Source organism: Chiloscyllium plagiosum, unplaced genomic scaffold, assembly GCF_037043375.1.
Source record: "Chiloscyllium plagiosum isolate Xiang-an unplaced genomic scaffold, Cpla_swu_hap1 HiC_scaffold_12, whole genome shotgun sequence".
NCBI lineage: Eukaryota > Metazoa > Chordata > Chondrichthyes > Orectolobiformes > Hemiscylliidae > Chiloscyllium > Chiloscyllium plagiosum.
Genome location: NW_028270150.1, coordinates 85,280,692 through 85,303,052, shown reverse-complemented (window position 1 = coordinate 85,303,052; position 22,361 = coordinate 85,280,692). Strand labels below are relative to the sequence as shown.

At 46.8% G+C, this 22,361-nt stretch overlaps 1 protein-coding gene across 1 annotated transcript in view; it reads left to right on the top strand.

Moving 5' to 3' along the window:
• Window positions 1-22,361, top strand: part of shroom2a (shroom family member 2a) — a 222,708-nt gene that overhangs the window by 91,058 nt on the left and 109,289 nt on the right. The window contains exon 2 of the mRNA XM_043700441.2: window positions 20,556-20,707. Coding sequence (XP_043556376.2) covers window positions 20,556-20,707 — 152 coding nt within the window. The remainder of the gene's footprint in view (window positions 1-20,555; window positions 20,708-22,361) is intronic.

Here is a 22,361-nt window from a genome sequence, read left to right as displayed (position 1 = left end):
CTTATCTAACTGGTGAGAGCTTTGAGATGCAGAGGGACCTCTGGCCTAATGCAGGAATCCTAAAAAGTCATGATGTCGACATAGCAAGTACTCAAGAAATATGAGGGGAGCTGAATACAAAAATATTTCACTTATACAGGGCACTGGTGAGATTGCATCTGGAGTACTGTGCATGTATAAGTCTCCTCATTTAAGGATGTAACTGATTTGGAGGTGATTCAGAGGAGGTTTTCTGGCCTAATACCTGAATGGGCGTATGGCTTTGCGAGGAAAGGGTGAACAGATTGATGTGTATCCTCTGTGATTGAGAAAGGTCAGAAGTGGCGAGACTGAAACCTACAGAGTCCTGAGGGATCCTGACCGGTTGGATGTCAAGATGATGTCACTACTTACAGAAGAATCTAGAACTGGGGTAGGGTCACTGCTGTAAATTCAGGGGTCATCCATTTAAAAGTGATTCCGTTGCATAGAGTCATAGTGATGTACAGCATGGAAACAGAGACTTCGGTCCAACCCGTCCATGCCGGCCAGATATCCCAACCCAAACATGTTTTCTCTCAGAGTCTTTGGAGCTGTCTTCCTGGAATGGTGATGGAAGTAGAGTTTTTGCGTATTTTTAAAGAAGAGGTGAATTGATTCTTGTTAGGCAAGAGAGTGAAAGGTGATCAGGGCAGGCGGGAACGTGAATTTAAGATTACAGTCCATATCAATGATGATTATCTTGATTCTTCTTCACTAATGCTGCTAGACCTGCTGAGCTTTTCCAGCACCGTCTGCTTTTGTTTCTGAACTAGATGGGAAGCACATTTTTAAGGGGCGTGTCATAACATACAGTGTTGGTAGCAGCCTTCTGGCAATAATGTGGATGCACTGGAAAAGTTGTAAAATGTTTGACAAAGATTGATCAAATGCATATCTTCAAACTGAGGAAAGGTTATGAGGATGTTGGCGGGAGTGGGAGGAGGAGGAAGATCCAAATTAGAGGTTAGACAGGACTGTAGTTGAATGTCGGATCCCGATAAACGGCACTTCAGACAGTGTAGCACTCCACTGGGAGGGTCAGTGTCGATTATTGTGCTCAGATCACTGAAGTGGAACTTTGACTCTCAGAGGATGAATGCGTGACTAACTGAGGCATCTTAAAGCAAGGTTGGGGGAAATCAAATGCGTGAGCTTGGCAACGGAGGGAAAAGTCTTTGTACCACGCCGAAAGGTTGCCTCTCTTTCCATCAGCACGTCGGTAATTGTGGAAAATGTGTCTTACGTTGAAAAGGAGCTCAGTCTTTCTGCAGTCTGTCAGGATTTATTACCACTTGCTCCTGATCTGACATGAAAGGAATGCTCTTTGTAAATGTGGAATCAATTCAAAAGCCCTGTCTGCAAGTTATCAGAATACACTCCATCGCTGTGAGTACTCCATGGAGAGCCTGGGTTTCTGATGGCACTCCTCATATTGCAGATTGTTGTCCGGTGAGAGAGAAATGGAAACTCTGTTGAAGCACTCATGGGTGGGAATTTTTCATCATCTCAGTCCGAAGCGGCTCACTCCTGTACCCTTAAACTGTGACCCCTGGTTCTGCTCATCAGGAACAGCCTTCTTGCATTTACCATGGCTGGAATTTTATAGATTTCTGTGAAATCACTCACTCCCCCTCCCCCCAACCTCATATATAGAATCCATTGATATATCATTCTTGCTGTCCCTGGAATGAGTCTGGTAAACTTTGGTTGCACGTCCTCCATAGCCTCCATCTGTAATCTTGCCTGAGGTAGAGGCCAAAAAAAGCACACAATACTCCAGGTGTGGCCTCACCAAGGCCCTGTACAATTGCAGCAAGACATCACTGCTCCTGCACTCGAATCCTCTCACTAGGAAGGTCAATGTGCCATCTACTTTCTTCACTGCCGGCTGCGCCTGCATGATCATGTTCAGTAATGGATATCAGTCATCTCTACCTGATAACAGGTGGTGTTTCTTGCGACATGTTAAGACATTAAAGCTGCCTTGTTCATCGCAACATTTGTTCTTTAACCAACTTCATAAAAACAAATTGGTTGGTCATATTGCTGTTTTTCTTTAAGAGCTGGCTGGAGCAGGACTGGCTGTTACATTCCCTACATTACAGAACTGACGACATTTCAAAAGTACTCCATCGGCTGTGATTCACAAGCCCTTGGTGGTGAGGTAGTTTCCATGTTTCCCGTCGAGCTGGGCGAGACTTGTCCTGCTCCAGGTAATTGTTCCATGAGGAATACTCTCGGGATAAGTGGAGAATCGCTGGAAAAGAACAGAGACTGAAATTAAGGCTGGCAGAACTTTGCAGTGATGTCACTCAGTCTGCCAAGTAAGTCAAAATTGCAGCATTATTCAAGGCTTTGCTTAATTCTTTTAAAGGGGTGAATTTCCTGCAGGATAGTTTTGTTTTTAAACTATTCACTGGTTAGTGCTGGTTTACTCAGTGACAACTCATGGGTCCCTCACTGGTCACCTTCAGACTGGGGTTTAGCATCTTCCCTCCTTTATTTTTAATTCATACACGTGATGTGAGCATCACTGGCTGGGCCAGTATTTTACTGTCCAACCCAAATTTCCCAGAGGGCATTTGAGAGTCAATCATGTTGCTGTGGGTCTGGAGTCACGTGTAGGCCAGAACAGATAAAGATGGCAGTTTCCTTCCAAAAAGGACATCAGCGATCCAGATGGGATTTTCCAACAATCAGCTTTGGTTTCACAGTCATCCTTAATTCCAGATCTTTGTTGAATTCAGATTCCACCATCCATCAGTGTGGGATCCAAGCACAGCTCTCCAGCTTATTACCTGGGTCCCCTTATTAATAACCTAATGTTAATACCACTGGGCCATCACTTCCCCATCCTCTTGTGTCTTTGTTTACATCTGGCAATCACTGGTTTCAAATTCTGAGAAAATACAGATGCTCAGCTGAATGAAAAATGTTGCTTTAATTATTTCATAGGGTATGGGCTTTACTGGCTGGGCAGCCCTTGTTTATTTTAGATGGTATGTGTGTGTGTGTGTATAGGAAAAGCTCCAAGTGCATTCACAAAGTTTGCAAGAGCAGTAGGAATCCAACAATTGGCTCGTGGATTATGATTGGTAGGGTTTTGCCATGTAGTGCTGGACCAGAAGTCTGTCTCTGTGCAAAAGCATCTCTAGAGGAAAAAAAATCAGTTCAGTATGTCAAGCAGCATGTAGCAACAAATGTGTCTCAGTAGGGGGGCAGGCATTAAACATAAGCTGGAGTTGTAGTGTTGTATTCAATTTGACCTCTGCCACTTCATGTGACACGGCAGTGAGCAAAACCGGGCTTCCCAAATCATCAAAGCAGCTCATCTCCAATAAGAACCATAGCCAGGCAATCCCTCATTCATTATCCTTCACTGTGAATTCATTGCACAGGCTGTCAATTGGGTAACCAACTCTGTCTGCATGTGTTTTCAATACTGATGTGACTTCGATTGGGAACATTGAACAGGACGTGGCGATTAATGAACTTAGGAGGTGTTCCAGCAATTGGAAAAGTACAGAAAGAATTCAAGTGGAACGATGTATGTCAAAATGTGGCTTGGTTTGCTGTCATTGGAACAGAGTGTTAATCTGTTTGGCTCACAAATTGACCATCTGTCACTTGCCAAACAGATAATTATCTACCCTATTCCCCCAGTAAAAACCGTGTACAGTTTCTTATGAGTAGCATTTACATGTTGGATCTCAAGGAGATGGAACCAGTTGGATATTTGACTCGCATTTGTTGAATTGTTTACTTTATCAGTTGAGTTCCGTCTCTGGGAAGTCACCAGTTTATTCAACTGCAGCGTTGACCTTTGGCATGAGTGAGGGATGGGCCTTGTGTACGCTGTGTGTGCATATCATGGCCTGACAGGAAATTCAGAATTAACCAACAACTGCACTTCAGACCAGGACTGCCCTCTGCATAGTACAGTGAATCCACATGTGATGCACTGAGTTTTTGATCACTGGTGAGTAATAGATACTCTGATTGGACATGTGACTGCAAACCTCATATTGGCAAATGTGAACTTGAAGCGTTTTTTGTGCTTGTTAGCAAAACATAGAAATGAAAAGCAGAAAGTCTGAGTTTTTTTGATAGTCGTGAGTGTTTCCCTTCCTTAGTTATTGAATAGTGGGAGATGTTCATTGATACACACATACACACACAGACACATTCTGGATTAGTGGTGCTGGAAGAGCACAACAGTTCAGGCAGCATCCGAGGAGCAGTAAAATCGAGGTTTCGGGCAAAAGCCCTTCATCAGGAATCCACACACATCCAGCTGTATTGTTTCTCTTTATATAAAGGATTTCGACTGAAAATGGTATGTGTGGCTTACTATTTCTTTTATCCACCCCCATGGCTAATCATTGATTTCTGCCAGACGTCTGTTTAAACCAGTGGCGATCATGTTTTCCTTTCTGATGAGTGAGTGTCAAATGTGTGGATGTTACGAAGATTTTCCTCAAGCTCAAACTCAGGTGCACTTTGTATCTTGACCATCTTTATGACAGGGGAGGAAAGCTAGTGGAATGTTGGCCCTGACTTCAAGGGGAGTGAGGAATCCTTACAGTAAGGTGAGAATTGTCTAAGGTGCTGGTGAGATTCTATCTGAAATACTGTGAGCAGTTTTGGTCCCCTCGTTTAAGGAAAAGTCATTTCATTGGAAGCATTCAGAGAAAGTTCACTAAGATGATCCCTGGTATGGAGGGGGTTGGCTTATGATTAAAGGCTTAACAGCTTGAGACTCTGCTAACTGCAGTTTAGAAGGATGAGAGATGACCTCATTGAGAAGTGTAGGATTCTTAATGGTCTTGATGAGGTAAATGTGGAAAGGATGCTTCACTCATGGGAGAGTCCAGGATGAGAGGGCATAGTCTCAAAATAACTGGCTGCCAATTTAAGACAGAGATGAGGACAAATGTCTTCTCTCTGAGAGTTGAGTGTGTTTTGGAGCTCCTTGTCACGGAGAGCTGTGGGGGCAAAGTCCTTGCGTACGTTCAAAGCTGAAATAGATTCCTGATCAACACAGGAATTGAGAGTTATGGGGAAAGGGCAGGAAAGTGGACATGAGGAATGTCAGCTCATTATGATCCTACTGAATGGCAGAGCAGGCTTGAGGGGCCGAATGGCCTTACCCCACTTCCTATTCCTTATGGTCTTAAGGTGGATTCGAAAAGGAAAGTAAGTGAAGTGGCTGTTGGTCCTGTAAAGAGAGAGAATGGGGAAGTGCATTATAGATGATAAGGAAATGGCAGATGCAATGAGCAAATATTTTGCCTCTGTCCTCACTGTGGACGATACAAATCAAATCCTGTACCAGTTGTAAATCAGAAAATGGAAGGGAGAGAAGAATTTAGTGCAAGTACAGTCACGAGGTAAGTAATCCTGAGCAAACTGATGGAGCTGTGGGCTGAGAAGTCACTGGATCCAGATGGAATTCAGCCTACGGTCTTAAATGAGGTGGCTAATGGTGTCGACGCACTGACAATAATTTCCCAAAAGCCCCTGGATTCAGGTGAAGTGTGATTGTCCTGGAATATTACTGCTCTAATTCAAAACGAGGGAGACAGAAAGCAGGGAATGGTTAGCTGATTTATTTGACATCTGTCATGACCAAGAGTTAGCATCGATCGTGAAGTGCAGCCAAGCATTTTGAGAACCTCAGGATAATTGGGAAGAGTCAACATGGTTTCATTAAAGGAAATCTTTCTTTAATCAGTTTCATTAATGCTGCCTCACAACACCAGGGACCCCGAGTTCACTCTCGGGCGACTGTCAACGTGGAGTTTGCACATTCTACCTGTTTCTGCGTGGGTTTCCTCTGGATGCTCCGGTTTCCTCCCACAGTCCAAAGATGTACAGGCTGGGTGGCTAACTTGCCCATAGTGTCCAGGGATTTGCAGGCCAGGTGGATTAGCCGTAGGAAATGCAGGGTTACAGGGTCAGGGAAGGGAGTGGGTCTGGGTGGGATGCTCTTCAGAGGGTTGGTGTGGACTCAATGGGCCGAATGGCCTGTTTCCACACTGTGGGGATTCTATGATTCTACAGACTGTAGCACAATGTAAACTGGCCTATTCCTGTCCACTATGCTCAGTGTGGTAATGGGGACTGTGTGTGTGTGTGTGTGTGTGTGCATCCATCGTGACGTTTCTATAATTTATTTATGAAGACACTCCGTTTATTTCAAAGTCAGGAGCTGATAAGTTCCTCATTAATAATCGCCAAAGACATTCTGTTTCTGAGGGTACCAGGCTTGCAACCAATAAAAGAGGCCTTTAAATCTCACAACTCAGCATGTTATTGCACTCCAAATATCAGGAGGCTACTGGCCTTGACGTTTCTACAGGTCTCAAGAGATAGAGAACACAATGCACTGAGGCAAGCTGCTTATCTGGGAAAATTAAGGCTATGATTCATCCAGCGCCTCTCTGTCAACATCCAAATAAAAGTGAGGACATCTGCAACTATACAGAAGCAAATGCAGACTCCACATGTTCTAGCCCAGCAATATTGTGTAGCAAAAGGGTCAGGAAGTGCTTTCCCAGTCACTTTCTTTCACAACTCAGCTCAATGCAGTGCCTACTGTCCTGGTTTCTCTCCGTCCACTCGCATCATTGGGAACTGAGGTTGGTAGACAGAGCGCCTCACTGGTCCTTGAGGTAGAAGTCTCACCTTCATTCCCAGTACTGGACTGAATCCAAGTGTGACCTTGACCAAGCCCTCTGACACTCTAGAAGTGTCAAGTCTTGTCTCGACAGTGAGACTTTGCTGTGTTAACGGCGCTACGCAAATGCACCTCGAGTTACAATTTCCTGTCACAGCCGGAAGCCAGGGTTTACAATCGGTCCGACATTCTGATGAAGAGATGCTAAACCTGAAAAGTTCACTTTGCTTTCTCTCCACCAGATGCTGCCAGACCTGCTGAGTCTCTCCAGCAATTTCCCTTGTTGTTTCTGATTTCCAGCTTTGACAGTTCTTTTGGGTTTTCTTCCGATTGGATGAAAATGTAGACAAATGGCTTGTTGACCGGGTTGGGACTGAAAGCAGTTGGGAGCATGCCTAATCTGGTCCCATCGGTTGTAAGCCCATTGCAGGAGAAAGTGAGGACTGCAAATGCTGGAGATTAGAGTTGAATGTGTAATGCTGGAAAAACACAGCAGCTCAGGCAGCATCCGAGCAGCAGGAGAATCGCCATTTCAGGCAAGCGCCCTTCAGCCTCAAACACTGATTCCCCCGCTCCTCGGATGCTGCCTGAGCTGCTGTATTTTTCCAGCACTACACTCTTGATTATGCTTTTCCTCAGTCTGACCCAGACTCAGTTCAATGGTGGCTGCTTTGGGGAACCACACCTCTACAGAGCGGGCCTGAGCGGGCGACTGGCAAGTAACTCTCACACCACACAACTGCCAGCTGATGGCCATCTCCAACAAGGCAGAATCTCATCCTCATCATTCCTGGACATTCCATAGCATTACCACCATGGATGGGCAGCACGGTGGCTCAGGAGTCAGCACTGCTGCCTCACAGTGCCAGGGACCCGGGTTCGATTCCAGCCTCGGGTGACTGTCTGTGTGGTTTGCACATTTTCTCCCCATGTCTGCGTGGGTTTCCTCCGGGTGCTCCGGTTTCCTCCCACAGTCCAAAGTTGTACAAGTTAGGTGTATTGGCCATGCTAAACTGTCCCGTAGTGTCCAGGGATGAGTAGGATAGGTGCGATAGCCATGGGAAATGCTGGGTTAGGGGGATGAGTCTGGATGCGATGCTCTTCGGAGGGTCAGTGTGAACCCATTGGACAAATGGTCTGTTTCCACACTGTAGAAAATTCCGTGAATCGCTGACTATCAACCTCTGGGTGGTTACCATTGGTTTGAAACCGATCTGGGCAATAATATAAATACCCTGGCTACAACAGGGGTCATGGACTGGGAAGTCTGTGTCTCGTAATTCACCTCCTGACTCCCCCAAAGCCTGTCACCATCTCCAAGTTGCAAGTCAGGGGTGTGATGGAATAATCTCCACTTGCCAGCAACACACTGAGAAACCCGATACATCCAGAGGTAAGTGCTCAGTTCAACACCAGTGTTCCTGCATCACTCTGTACAGACACAGCAGTGTGTACCGTCCACAAGACCTCCTGCAGCAACTCATCAGGGCTCCTTTAGTTCATGTTTTGCAAATCCGCAGCCTTTACCATCCAGAAGAGCAAGGGCAGCAGGTATGTGGGAACTCCGTCACCCCTAAGTTGCCCGTCATCCCAAGCTGGAACTTAATCATTATTCATTCAGCGTTGCCTTCTGCAGCTCCCTCCCTATCAGCATTGCCAATGTTCTGACAACATGCTGACTGCAGAGGTTCAAAGCAACTCACCACCAACAGCAATTAGTGACGAACATTCACCCAGGCCTCATGGGTGAACAATAATATGTAAGGTCAAGGAGAATAGGAGGCTGGTTAAAGGTGGGAACTGTTAGTTAAGGATGGCATTTGTGCAGTAGTTAGAGATGACCTTGGTTCAGGAGACCAGAGCATGGAATCAGTTTGGGTGGGGCTGAGGAAAAGAATTAGTGGTGGGAGTGGTCTGCAGGCCACCCCCTGAGCCGTGGCCATCATGTGGGACAAACCGTGGAAGAAAGAAAATTACATGCTTGTGATAAAGGGACAGTAATAGTTGCAGGTGACTTTAATCTCCATATCGAGTGGAAAAGTCAGATTGGTAGCAGTGTGAGGATCATAGAATGCTTTCAATAGAGTTTCTTAGACCATAACCTTTTGAAATAAACCAGAGACCGGGATAGCTTAGATTGGCTGTTGAGATTAGGATGGTGCTGGAAAAGTACAGCAGATCAGGCAGCATCCAAGAAGCATGAAAAACAATGTTTCGGGCAAAAGTCCTTTGTCAGGAATTTCTGATGATGGGCTTTTGCCCGAAACACTGATTTTCCTGCTCCTCGGATGCTGCCTGATCAGCTGTGCTTTTCCAGCACTAGTCTAATCTTGACTCTAATCTCCAGCATCTGCAGTACCCACTTTCGCCTAGTTAGGCTGGCTGTTGTCCATTTTGACACAATTTATGAATGACCTGAGAGTAGAGGCACCCCTACGTTCCAGCAACATCAAAATGAATGAATCTTACAGCCAGTTTGAGAGAGAGAAGGCTGGGTCTGAGGCTGGTTTTGTAAGTGATGATAATGGCAACTCAGTGTGCATGAAAACTGAGCTCGGTGAAGTGAGCTAGCATTCTAGGCTAGAGGATAGATCACAAATGGCAGAGAGGATAGGAAATATTTCAGAACACTCAGACCACTCTGACTATGAAGAAAAATCCAACATAGTTAACTAGCAAAGTTAGGGAAAGCACACAATTTAAGAAAAAGATTAACTGTGCAATGATGAGTGGCAGGTCAGATGATTAGTAGGAGTTTAAAGAACAATGAAGGAAAAAGTTAGAGTGTGAAAGGAAACGAAATAGGAATGTAACAATGTATAGCAAGATGATCCATGGTCCTACTAAGACGTTATAGAGTCATACAGCATAGAAATGGACCCTTCGGCCCAACTCCTCCATGTTGTCTAGGTTTCTTAAACTGAACCAGTCCCATTTGCCTGCATTTGGCTCATATCACTCTGAACCTTTCTGATCCATGTACCTGTCTCCACCACCTCCTCTGGCAGCTCATTCCATACCTGTCTGCACCACCCTCTGTATGAAAAGGTTGCCCCTCTGGACCCTTTTGAATCTTTCCCCTCTCACCTTAAACCTATGCCCTCTGGTTTTGCATACCCCACCATACCTCACCCTCTCCATGCCCTTTGTGATTTTATGAATCTCTATAAGATCACCCTTCAGCCTCCTTAGGCTCCTGGGAAAACCTTATCACTTATCCTTCTAATACAGGATACCATTTTTCCAATCAAAGTCGACTTGCCGATGAGTCAGCACTCATGCGGTGTAAAGTGTTGTTCCCCTTTACTCTGGTATTCTTATGAATTAGCTGAAAATGTGTTGCTGGAAAAGCGCAGCAGGTCAGGCAGCATCCAGGGAACAGGAGAATCGACGTTTCGGGCATAAGCCCTTCTTCAGGAATGAGGAAAGTGTGTCCGGCAGGCTAAGATAAAAGGTAGGGAGGAGGGACTTGGGGGAGGGGCGTTGGAAATGCGATAGGTGGAAAGAGGTCAAGGTGAGGGTGATAGGTCAGACTGGGGTGGGGGTGGAGAGGTCAGGAAGAAGATTGCAGGTTAGGAAGGCGGTGCTGAGTTCGATGGATTTGACTGAGACAAGGTGGGGGGAGGGGAAATGAGGAAACTGGTGAAATCCGAGTTCATCCCTTGTGGTTGGAGGGTTCCTAGGCGGAAGATGAGGGCACTCTTCCTCCAACCGTCGTGTTGTTGTGGTCTGGCGATGGAGGAGTCCGAAGACCTGCATATCCTTGGTGGAGTGGGAGGGGGAGTTGAAGTGTTGAGCCACAGGGTGGTTGGGTTGGTTGGTCCGGGTGTCCCAGAGGTGTTCTCTGAAACGCTCCGCAAGTAGCCGGCCTGTCTCCCCAATATAGAGGAGGCCACATCGGGTGCAGAGGATGCAATGGATGATGTGTGTGGAGGTGCAGGTGAATTTGTGGCGAATATGGAAGTTTCCTTTGGGGCCTTGGATGGAGGTGAGGGGGGAGGTGTGGGCACAAGTCTTGCACCTCCTGCGGTTGCAGGGGAAGGTGCCGGGAGTGGAGGTTGCGTTGGTGCGGGGTGTGGATCTGACGAGGGAGTCACGGAGGGAGTGGTCTTTACGGAATGCTGATAGGGGAGGGGAGGGAAATATATCCTTGGTGGTGGGGTCCGTTTGGAGGTGACGGAAATGACGGCGGATGATGCGCTGTACATGGAGATTGGTGGGGTGGTAGGTGAGGACCAGTGGGGTTCTGTCCTGGTGGCGGTTGGAGGGGCGGGGCTCAAGGGCGGAGGAGCGGGAAGTGGAAGAGCTGCGGTGGAGGGCATCGTCGACCACGTCAGGGGGGAAATTGCGGTCCTTGAAAAAGGAGGCCATCTGGGTTGTACGTTTTTGGAACTTGTCCTCCTGGGAGCAGGTGCGGCGGAGAAGAAGGAATTGGGAGAATGGGATGGCGTTTTTACAGGGGGCAGGGTGGGAGGAGGTGTAGTCCAGGTAGCTGTGGGAGTCGGTCGGTTTGTAGTAGATGTCCGTGTTGATTCGGTCGCCTGAGATAGAAATAGAAAGATCGAGGAAGGGGAGGGAGGAATCTGAGACTGTCCAGGTGAATTTGAGGTCGGGGTGGAAGGTGTTGGTGAAGTGGATGAACTGTTCAACCTCCTCGTGGGAGCACGAGGCGGCGCCGATACAGTCATCGATGTAGCGGAGGAAAAGGTGGGGTGTGGGGCCAGTGTAGTTGCGGAAGATGGATTGTTCCACATATCCTACGAAGAGGCAGGCATAGCTGGGGCCCATGCGGGTGCCCATGGCTACTCCTTTCGTTTGGAGGAAGTGGGAGGATTGGAAAGAGAAGTTGTTCAGGGTGAGGACCAGTTCAGTCATTTCAGGGTGAGGACTATTCTTATGAATTATCCTGATTGAGTGAAAAGCTTGGTCAAAATGTACCCTGCCTTCAGCAATACTCGAGCTCTGCACCAGCAAACACTTATTTGCCCTATTCGAATTGAAAATGCTGGTGAAGATTATCATCCCCAGGGGCAAATGAAATCTTCCCGAGCTTACTCCGATAAATGTTTGCCCTCAGGGTCTGTGTGGAATGCAAACCCCTTTGAAAATCTGTCTGAGTGCTTCAAATAAGCTGCGGTCCAGAGTAGTTGGAAATAGATTCACTTCCAGCTCCATTACCCACCAACATCACAGGCTGTTTGTCCACATGATCAGAGGCCTTCCATTTACAAACAGAAAAGCTGGCAGCAGGCTCCGAATGTTTCTTCTGTAGGTGTGCCTGGTGTTGGGCAAGGCAAGCATATATTGTCCGTCCTTAGTCGCTGTGTGAAGGTGGTTGGTTGACCTTCTCTGAGCACTGTTGTCCACGTGTTGAACGTTCATCCACAGTGCTGCCAGAGAGACCCGGGATCTTTGTCCGTTGGCAGTGTATGGAGATGACATGTCATGTACTGGTGGACTTGAAGGTACTGGGGGGGTCTCCTGTTTGCTTGGAAGTAAGACAACTGTGACCACAGTACTGCTGTTCATTTTTGTCCAACCCCTAATGATGATCCATGTTTCCTTGTTTTGACGACAATGCAGTTCAGGCTAAAACCAAAGCTTCATTGGTTAGCCGTGCACTCTGTGAGATGGCTGCACATACAGGGTTAAAAGGCCATTCCTAAAGAAGGGCTCATGCCCGAAACGTCGATTCTCCTGCTCCTTGGATGCAGCCTGACCTGCTGCGCTTTTCCAACAACACATTTTCAGCTCTGATCTCCAGCATCTGCAGTCCTCACTTTCTCCGCACATACAGGGTTAGCTTGGATTGCTGGTTTGTGATGCAGAATGATGCCAACAGCGGGGGTTCAATTCCCACATCAGCTCAGGTTACCATGAAGGACTCTCCTTCTCAACCCCTCCCCTCGTCTGAGACATGGTGACCCTTGGGCTAAAGCAGCATCAGTCGACACTCATGAGGAAACAACCGTACAGTCTGTAGGGTTATGGTGACTTTGCCTTTTTGTACCAATGTGAGTTTCCTATCACTTCAGATACCTGGGAGAATGGCTCAAGTACATAAAGGTGGTTGTTTGTTGTTGCACTAGATCAAAATACAAAGGCTTTTATCTATTTTGAGTATTATACAATCATGGGGACTCCCCACCCCCTTGTGATTTACAGATAATGCATTAGCTTTTTGAAGTCACTGTTGCAATGTTGGTGATGATTTAGATCCTTCTACAAACTAAGGAAGCTGCATGCAACATCACAGTGAATTCCCGGTGGGAATATTACTAGGCTAGGAATCCAGAGTGCAGACTCATGCTCTGAGGACAATCCTCCACAGCAACCAACAGAATTTAAGTGGGATTAATGATTCTGCAATATAAGCCAATTTCCATAATCGTTGTACAAACCCAGCTTCACTTAGGCCATAGAAATGTACAGCATGGAAACAGGCCCTTCAGTCTAACTAAACCAGATATCCTAACATAATTTAGTCCCATTTGCCAGCATTTGGCCCATATCCCTCTAAACCCTTCCTATTCATACACCCATCCAGATGCCTTTTAAATGCTGTAATTGTACCAGCCTCCAGCACTTCCTTTGGCAGCTTATTCCATACACGCACCATCCTCTACTTGATAATGTTGGCACTTAGGTCCCTTTTAAATCTTTCCCCTTTCAACTTAAATCCATGCCCTGTAGGTTTGGACTCCCCTACCCTGTGTAAAGAAATACCATGACTTCGCACCCATCAGTGTCACAGACCCTTGACTATCCAACAGGCCATACACAGTTTAGGGCCAACAAGTGATGGGCAATAGTTTTACCAGCAGTGCTCACGTCTGGGGAAAGAGGTTTTAAAATAGGGTTATAAAGTTGCATGGTTTCAGCTCTCATGACATTTTTTGATGTTCCCAGTCTGTTGTATTTTATTTGGAATACTCTTCACTTATTTTCCTACCACCTGATGAAGGAGCAGTGCTCCGAAAGCTAGTGCTTCCAATTAAACCTGTTGGACTATAACCTGGTGTTGTGTGATTTTTAACTTACTGTCAAATGTGACTCTCTCTGCAAACCAGGAGTAACTTACCCAGGAAAAATCAAACGGATTTTAAAAACGAATGAGAAAAGAACTTTTCCGGATTGCAATTCAACTTTGTGAAAACTTGGGAATCGAACTGCATTTGCTTAGCAAGTTGATGAATTTTGGCAAGACAGATCCTGAGTGGCTTGAGGCGTTTAAAGTTGTCGAAGGATTTGAGTTAATGGAGCAACTACTTCTGCTCATGGTCGGAGCGGGGGGGAACCCAGAAGCAGGGAGTATGCTCCTCATAGTGAAGGCCAGACTGTTTTGGGAGGCAAATCAGGAAGCTGTTTTCCCACCCATGGGAAGTGAATGTCTGGTACTGACTCCCACCCCTACCCAACCTTACGAAAACAAGGCAGTGTGTAAAAGCTCCAGGAATCTACTTCACAGATTGATCTTCCCTACTGACTCTCCAACGAACAACTAAGTTACGGTGGAGATCAATTGCTCGGTACAATGGACCGGAGGGCCCGACTGGCCTGTTCTCTGTCTATGTGCAAGTCAGGTCCGAACGAAAGAAGAGTTGAGAACAGGTCGTTCTGTTGTGTACGTGTCTGAACATGACAGAGTGCTGCAGCTATGAGCGGCTTTAGTGCTGACGTGCCCATGGTGCTTTCTGTTGCCAGTGTTGTGGCACTGCCAGGGTGGGTGTGCGTGGCAGACCTTCAGAGCGCGGCTTTGTGATTTCCTCTTATCTCTCAGTAACTGGTCGGCTGGATAACCAGTTAAACATTGATATTCCTGCTGAAATGGTTCCAAAATGCCATTGGCGTAAGATGATAGTGTGCTTGTGTGTGTGTGTGTGTGTGTTACTGGGCTAAGCTGTAGTTTGAGTCAGATATGCTTTAATTTAAAAGAAACCCCTGGTTTCATCTTGGAGTTGCCGTTGTGTGTGGAACCAGGTTTCGTCGAGGTTGCTCTCACTCAGCCAAGTCATTGTCCTAACGTCAGCACAAGCCGGGAGAGAGAGTTTGCCACACCTCCCCTTCTCTGGGAATCATGCCAGTATTGTACACCGTTCTCTCCCAGGGTTTCTGCTTGGGAGGTGCTAACCTAATCCAGAGAAGGGCCAGCTTCAGCATCCCTCTGTTTGCTCCTGAATATCGAACTTGGAAAAATAGCTCAACATCCGAACACCAGTTCATACTTGCTTTTTTTTTTATCATGATGTTTTTTCTCTCTCTCTTCCCAAAAAGGAAGATTTGCATTCACATTGAATGTTTTGTGACCCTGGGACAGTCCAAAGCACCTTACAGCAAATGAACGGACTTTGTGTCATCACTGATTTTAAAAACAGCAACCTCATTTTCAAGATTAGTGTCCATAAACAGCTTTGTCAAGGTAATGTTGCTTCAGTCCCACTGCTCGCTCATTACACACCGATGGTGGGTGAACTATCAGGAGGGGTCACCGCACTGTTGATGAAGGGAAAGGTGGGAAGGAGGAACTTTGTGGTAACCTCTGTCAATGTGGGTTCAATTCCCACACTGTTGCTATCACTGTGCATAGCAAACAAGCTGAGCAGCCAACTGAGCTTTGTAACAGTAATGAGGTAATCTGTTTTAGTGATGGTGGATTGGAGACATGTATTGGCCCAAGCCTTGCCTGCTCTTCTCTTGGGATCTTTAATTTTGAGGATTGATTTTGGTGGGCCCTTCATCACCGAGGGGGTGCTGTACTGCCTGTGGCGCATGTTTCAGCTGAGACACTTTGAAAATGCTTCCCTGTTGCTGCGTGGCCTGAAGGTTGTGAAGGGACATCATCCGGTCCAGGTGAAAGTGCTGCAAATCTTCACTTTTGAAACAAACCCATCAACCGGAATCAAACCTCTGCCTACAGTCACGCAATGCGTCCTTTTTAAGTTGTTCAGTCAGTCGGAATCAGTGCCCAGAAGGTATTGATGTAAGCTGTTGCTTGTTAAAAAATAAAAGCACCGGCAAATATTGGCTTATCCGTTACTGGCTCAACTGAGTCATCTTTTATTTGTAAAGCTCAGTTTGGCACATTGTCTATTTGTACATTGATATGACGCCTGATTGTAAACCTCACTGATGAGGGTCTTGGTGCTGCATTGGAGATTGGAAGGTGCACTGTCTTTGTATCTGAGTACTGAATTGTGAGAGTCTCCCACCCTGTGGTTCTCACCCAGCAGTAAACAGTGCCAACATATGCTGCTTTTTAATTGTTTTATGGGATGTGTGCATCACAGTCAAAGCCACTATTCATTACCCAGTCCCAGGGTTTGCTCGGGAAGCCAGTGATGAGCTCTATTCTTGAACTGCCGCAGTCTGACTTGTGGGTTCTGGGGAGACAGAAGGTGAGTTACTCGCCATGTAGTTCCCAGCCTCTAACCTGCTTTGGGGTCACCATATCACGATGGCTGGTCAAGGTAACTGACAGCAATGACCTAGTGCCTCAGACACGATGAGCCATTCAAAGGTGTTTCACAGGAGCTTTATAAAATGAAATCTGACACTCATTAAGACATCAGGTCAGAGGAACCAAAACTTGCCCGAAGAGGTGTGTTTACTGAAAGGATAAATCCGAGGCAGAGAGGGCGGTTTGGCGGTCGGGGCCTAGGGAACTAAAGCAGCACTGATGGAGCGATTAAAGTCAAGAGGCAGGACTTTGAGGAGTGCAGATGCCTAGGAGGGTTGTATAATCTGAGGAGATTTTATAGGTAGGGAGGAACAGGACATGGAGTGTTGGGGAAATCAGAATGAATGTTTTAACATCAAGCCTTCGGTTGACCAGCAAGCTAGAATGAGTGAGCAAACACAGGGTCGGTAAGGAACCAGAACTTGATGCAAGTTAGGGCTTGGCAGCTCAGGTTTGGAGAAGCTCCACTTGGCAGAAGGTAGAGTGTGGGAGATCACCCAGAATGTGTTGGAATAGTCGGATCCGAAGGGAAGGGGAAAAGGCGTGGGTGAGTTCTTCAGCAGCAGTTCAGCTGAGACAGGGCAAAGTCTGAGATGAGTTAGGAAGCACGAGACCTCACGGAATGCAGGGAGAACTAGCCATTTGGATACAGAACTGGCTCAAAAGTAGAAGACAGAGGGTGGTGGTGGAGGGTTGTTTTTCAGACTGGAGGCCTGTGACCAGTGGAGTGCCACAAGGATCGGTGCTGGGCCCTCTACTTTTTGTCATTTACATAAATGATTTGGATGTGAGCATAAGAGGTACAGTTAGTAAGTTTGCAGATGACACCAAAATTGGAGGTGTAGTGGACAGCGAAGAAGGTTACCTCAGATTACAACAGGATCTAGACCAGATGGGCCAATGGGCTGAGAAGTGGTAGATGGAGTTTAATTCAGATAAATGCGAGGTGCTGCATTTTGGGAAAGCAAGTCGTAACAGGACTTATACACTTAATGGTAAGGTCCTAGGGAGTGTTTCTGAACAAAGAGACCTTGGAGCGTAGGTTCATAGCTCCTTGAAAGTGGAGTCACAGGTAGATAGGATAGTGAAGGAGGTGTTTGGTATGCTTTCCTTTATTGGTCAGAGTATTGAGTACAGGAGTTAGGAGGTCATGTTGCGGCTGTACAGGACATTGGTTAGGCAACTGTTGGAATATTGCGTGCAATTCTGGTCTCCTTTCTATTGGAAAGATGTTGTGAAACTTGAAAGGGTTCAGAAAAGATTTACAAGGATGTTGCCAGGGTTGGAGGATCTGAGCTACAGGGAGTGGCTGAACAGGCTGGGGCTGTTTTCCCTGTAGCGTCGGAGGTTGAGGGATGACCTTATAGAGGTTTACAAAATCATGAGGGGCATGGATAGGATAAATAGACAAAGTCTTTTCCCTGGGGTTGGGGACGCCAGAACTAGAGGGCATAGGTTTAGGGTGAGAGGGGAAAGATATAAAAGAGACCAAAGGGGCAACATTTTCAAGCAGAGGGTGGTGCGTGTATGGAATGAGCTGCCAGAGGAAGTGGCGGAGGCTGGTACAATTGCAATATTTAAGAGGCATTTGGATGGATATATGAATAGGAAGGGTTTGGAGGGATATGGGCCGGGCGCTGGCAGGTGGGACTAGATTGGGTTGGGATATCTGGTCAGCATGGACGGGTTGGACCGAAGGGTCTGTTTCCATGCTGTACATCTCTATGACTCTAAGAAGGTTGTGAACTGACTCACTCAGACAGTTACCTGGGAAAGGGGTGAAGTTGGCAGGCAGGAGGCTGGAAGAACACAGCAAGCCAGGCAGTACCAGGAGGTGCAGAAGTCAAGTTTCAGGTGTAACCCTTCCTCAGGACTTGGGGTGGGTGTGGGGGAGCTGCATACAAAGGGGAGTGAGGAGGGCAGGGTGGCGAAGGGGGGAATAGGTGAAGACAGGTAGAGGGTACGACCAGGTTGGTCAATGGGAGGGTTGAATCTGGTTGGTAGCAGGGAGCATTGGCATGGAGAGAGAGTGGCTGGGAAGGGAATCAGGGATGGGGAGGGAGGTTATTTGAAATTGGAGAACTCAATGTTGAGTCCTCTGGGCTGTAGGGTGCCCAGGTGGCAGATAAAATGCTGTTCTTCCAATAGGAGCTGTGGTAGCTAGGGAACAGGGATTGAAAGCAGTCCCTTCAGGCTTCCCAATATTGACACGGAGGGATTTCTGCTCATCCACTAGTGCATATTCAGAGAATCCTTCTGACTGTGTAGCGACCTTGAGGCAACCAAGAGAGAGTGAGGTAGAGGTGGGTGCTGTTAGTGTACATGTGAAAACCAAAGCCTTGTCTGAGGGTGATGTTGCACGTAGACAGGAAGTAGTAGGGAACAGTAATAGATAGATAGTTAGTTAGAGCTGCTTCAGAACCGTGGCATGGGTCCAAGTCTGATTGGAGGGATTCAGTTCGGTGAAGCTGGGAAAAGATTTGGGAAGTGACAAAGCTTTCAAGAACTTTGAAGAGGAAACGGAAGTTGGCGACTGGATGGTATTTTTGGAAAGTAGAGGGTTGATGATGACCAACTTTAGGGAGACCGTGAGGAGGACAACATAGAATCCAAAAGGACATTGACAAGTTGATGGAGTGGGTGGCTAGGTGGCAGATGAGGTTTAATGCAGAGAAATGCGGCACTTTGGGAAGAACATTAAAAGACAATATACATTGGGGGTTATAATTTGGAGATGCCGGTGTTGGATTGGGGTGGACAAAGTTAAAAATCACACAACCCCCAGGTTATAGTCCAACAGGTTTAATTGGAAGCACACTAGCTTTCGGAGAGTCCGAAAGCTAGTGTGCTTCCAATTAAACCTGTTGGACTACAGCCTGGTGTGTGTGATTTTTAAATTGGGGGTGTAATTCTAAAAAAGTGTGCATGAGCAGAGGGGGCCTGTGTGTGTGTGTGTACGGATCATTGAAAGTGGTAGGAGAGGTGGAGAGAGAAGTTAATAAGGCATGCAGTGTTCTCAGCTTTATTCATGGGGCATAGACTTCAAGAGCAAGGAGGTGATGTTGAACTGGTTAGACCTCAGCTGGAGTACTGGGTACATTTGTGGGTGCCATGTTATAGGGAAGATGTAAATGCGCTGGAGAGGGTCCAGAAGCGATTTACAAGAATGGTTCTAGCAATGAGGAACTTCAGTTGGGTGGTAGGTTAAAGAGATTGGGACTGTTTTTCTTGGAGGCAAGAAGGCGAAGAGGAGATTTGATAGAGGGTTTCACAGTCACGACTGGGCCGGTTAGAATCAACAGGAAGAAGCTGTTCTTGCTCCTAAGAAAAAAATAATGAGAGCACGTGGATGAAGTTCAAATAAAGCAGGAGTGATGAGGAAAAAGAACAATTCCCACAGCAAGTAGTTAGGGTATGGAATACACTGCCTATGAATGTGGTATGGGCAGGTTCAATTGAGGCATTCAAGAGGGCTTAGGATAATTACTTGGACGGAAGTGGTGTGCTGGGATATTGGGGGGAGAAAGCAGGAAGTTTAGACTAAGGAAGGCACAATGGCTTCCTCCCTCACTGTAACAATTGTGTCATCCTTAGAGCGGGACCTCCTATATGTTGGTAGTAGCAATGGTAATGTCATTGAGTGTCAAGGGGAGATCACTGGATTCTGTCTGTAGGCGATGGTCATTGCCTGGCACTTTTGTGCTGGGAGTATTTTTCAATTGTCACCCCAAGTCTGAATATCATCCAAGTCTGCAAATGGATAGGCTATCTGAAATGTCTGCAGAGTTGTAAGTGTTGAACATTGTGTAGTCAGCAAGCATCCCCACTTCTGACCCTCGGAAGGTCATTGATGAAGCAGCTGAAGCAGCTGGTTGGGGCTGGGGCGCTATCCTGAGGAACTCCTGCAGAGATGTCCTGGAGTGGAGAAGATTGATATCCAACAACCACAGCCACCTTCTAATGTGCTGGGTATAACTCCAACTAGTGGAAAGTTTGTTCCTGGATTCTCATTGACTAGAGTTTTGCTGGGTTTCCTAGATTTCACATTCGGTCAGTTATTATATTGTCATGTTACCAAACCGAGAGTACCTCGTTCTGACCAAGGGTCACTGGGCTCGCTATGTTGATATTACTTTCTGTCCACAGACCCCGCCAGACCTGCAGGGTTTCTCCAGCACTTTCAGATTTTGTCTCGGGTCTTCAGCGTCTGCAATTTTACTTCGGTCTTCCTCTTGGTAATCCAGTGATTCCCTGTTGATGAAGGATAATAATTTCACGCAGGGCAATGAGAATTGGCTCCACTTTCACCATCCTCTCGGGCAGGTCACGGCAACTCACCAGAGTGGAGAGTGTGTGGAAATGTCTGTGCTCATTCAATTTGTCTGTGTTTCTTTGCAGATCGAGGAAGGGAGTAAGGCAGCTGCCGTAGGCAAACTCCAAGTTGGGGACGAGATGGTCGGCATCAACGATGTGATCCTCACCGGCTACAGACAGGAGGCGATCTGCCTTGTGAAAGGCTCTCACCGGACTCTGAAGCTAGTGGTGAGAAGGTGAGGCACTAAGCAAAATCGCATGGCTGTAACCTTGACTGTTACCTTGACAACGGAGCTTTGTGACCATGTTCCAGAGGTGGCTGATCCACTTAGAACATTACAATGTAGTACGGGCCCTTCAGCCCTCGATGTTGCTCTGTGGAACGAAGCTGAAGCTCATCTACACCTACACTATTCCATTCCATTCCCGTCCACCTATTTATCCATTGACATTTAAATGCCCTTAAAGTTGGCGAATCTACTACTATTGCAGGCGGTGCGTTCCACGCTTCGACTACTCTAAATAAAGAAGCTACCTCAGACATCTGTCCTGTATCTATGTCTCCTCATTGTAGCCATCACCATCTGAGGAAAAAGGCTCTCACTGTCCACCTATCTAATCCTCTGATCATCTTGTATGCCTCTATTAAGTTACCTCTTAACCACCTCCTTTCTCAAGTTGCTCAGCCTTTCCTCATCACACCTTCCCTCCATATCAGGCAACATCCTAGTAAATCTCCTCTGGACCCTTTCCAACGCTTCAAGGCATGAGCTCCTGCAAATGTACACAGTAGGCCAGGCAGCATCCGGGAAGAGAGAGAGAGAGAGAGAGAGAAAGGTCAGGTTCATAAACACAAACTTGGTTCTCGAGTTTGAGCCCAGCGTTTGATGTTCCTTTCACAATCGTGAGTGGCACTTTGCATCCCAAAATAGACCAAGTATCATTTCCCTGTTTCCTGAACGTCCGTCTCCTGTCAGCCGATTTCCTCCCTGTGACATGCCGACATGGTGGAAAGCCATGACTCATGATGACACGGCGCAGCTGTGGTCGGGCTGGGGGTGTTCTCCTGACAGCAGAGAAGGTTCCAGAGGGAGGTTCGAGGGAGGCTTTCGGCACCATGAACGGTTCGAGTAAACAAGGACAGCTCAAGGGTCCTTGGATAGAAGAGGGTGTGGGTTCTTGGATAGAAGAAAACAGAAAGGGATAAGGAGGAGTGCTGCATTTTAACACAGTGAACTGTTATAGCGCACTGTCTGTAAGGTTGGTGGGAGCAGGTTCTATAGTAGCACTGAGAAGGCAAGTGTGCAGTGCTACAGGGAGAGAACGGGGTGGGTCAGGCTATTTAGTGAGCACTTTCAGAGCACGATGGGGTGAATATATTTCCTCTGTGCTGCAAGATTCCATTAGCTTGCTGTAAAATTAACAATCTGTACTCAGTGGCCCATATCTTGTTAGAGTCGCAGAGATGTACAGCACAGGAAAAGACCCTTCAGTCCAACTCATTCATGCTGACCAGATATCCTCAATTAATCTAGTCCCATTTGCCAACACCAGCACCCAGCCCATATCCCTCTAAACCCTTCCTGTTCATATACCCATCCAGATGCCTTTTAAATGCTGTAATTGTACTGGCTTCCACCACTTCCTCTGGCAGCTCATTCCATATACAGAGGAACCTCGATTATCCGAATGAGCTGGGCTGGCAGTATTTTGTTTGGATAATTGATTATTTGATTAATTGATTCGATGCTTGGAGTTTTCTGAAGTTTCCTTTTCCCTCTCTCTGCCCGCCTTGCTCCCTCTCTCTGTCTCAGGGTTTGTTTCTGAGCAGACACACACTTGTGTGTAAGGGACCGGCAGTATTGGTGAAGCCTCAAAATTACATACGCA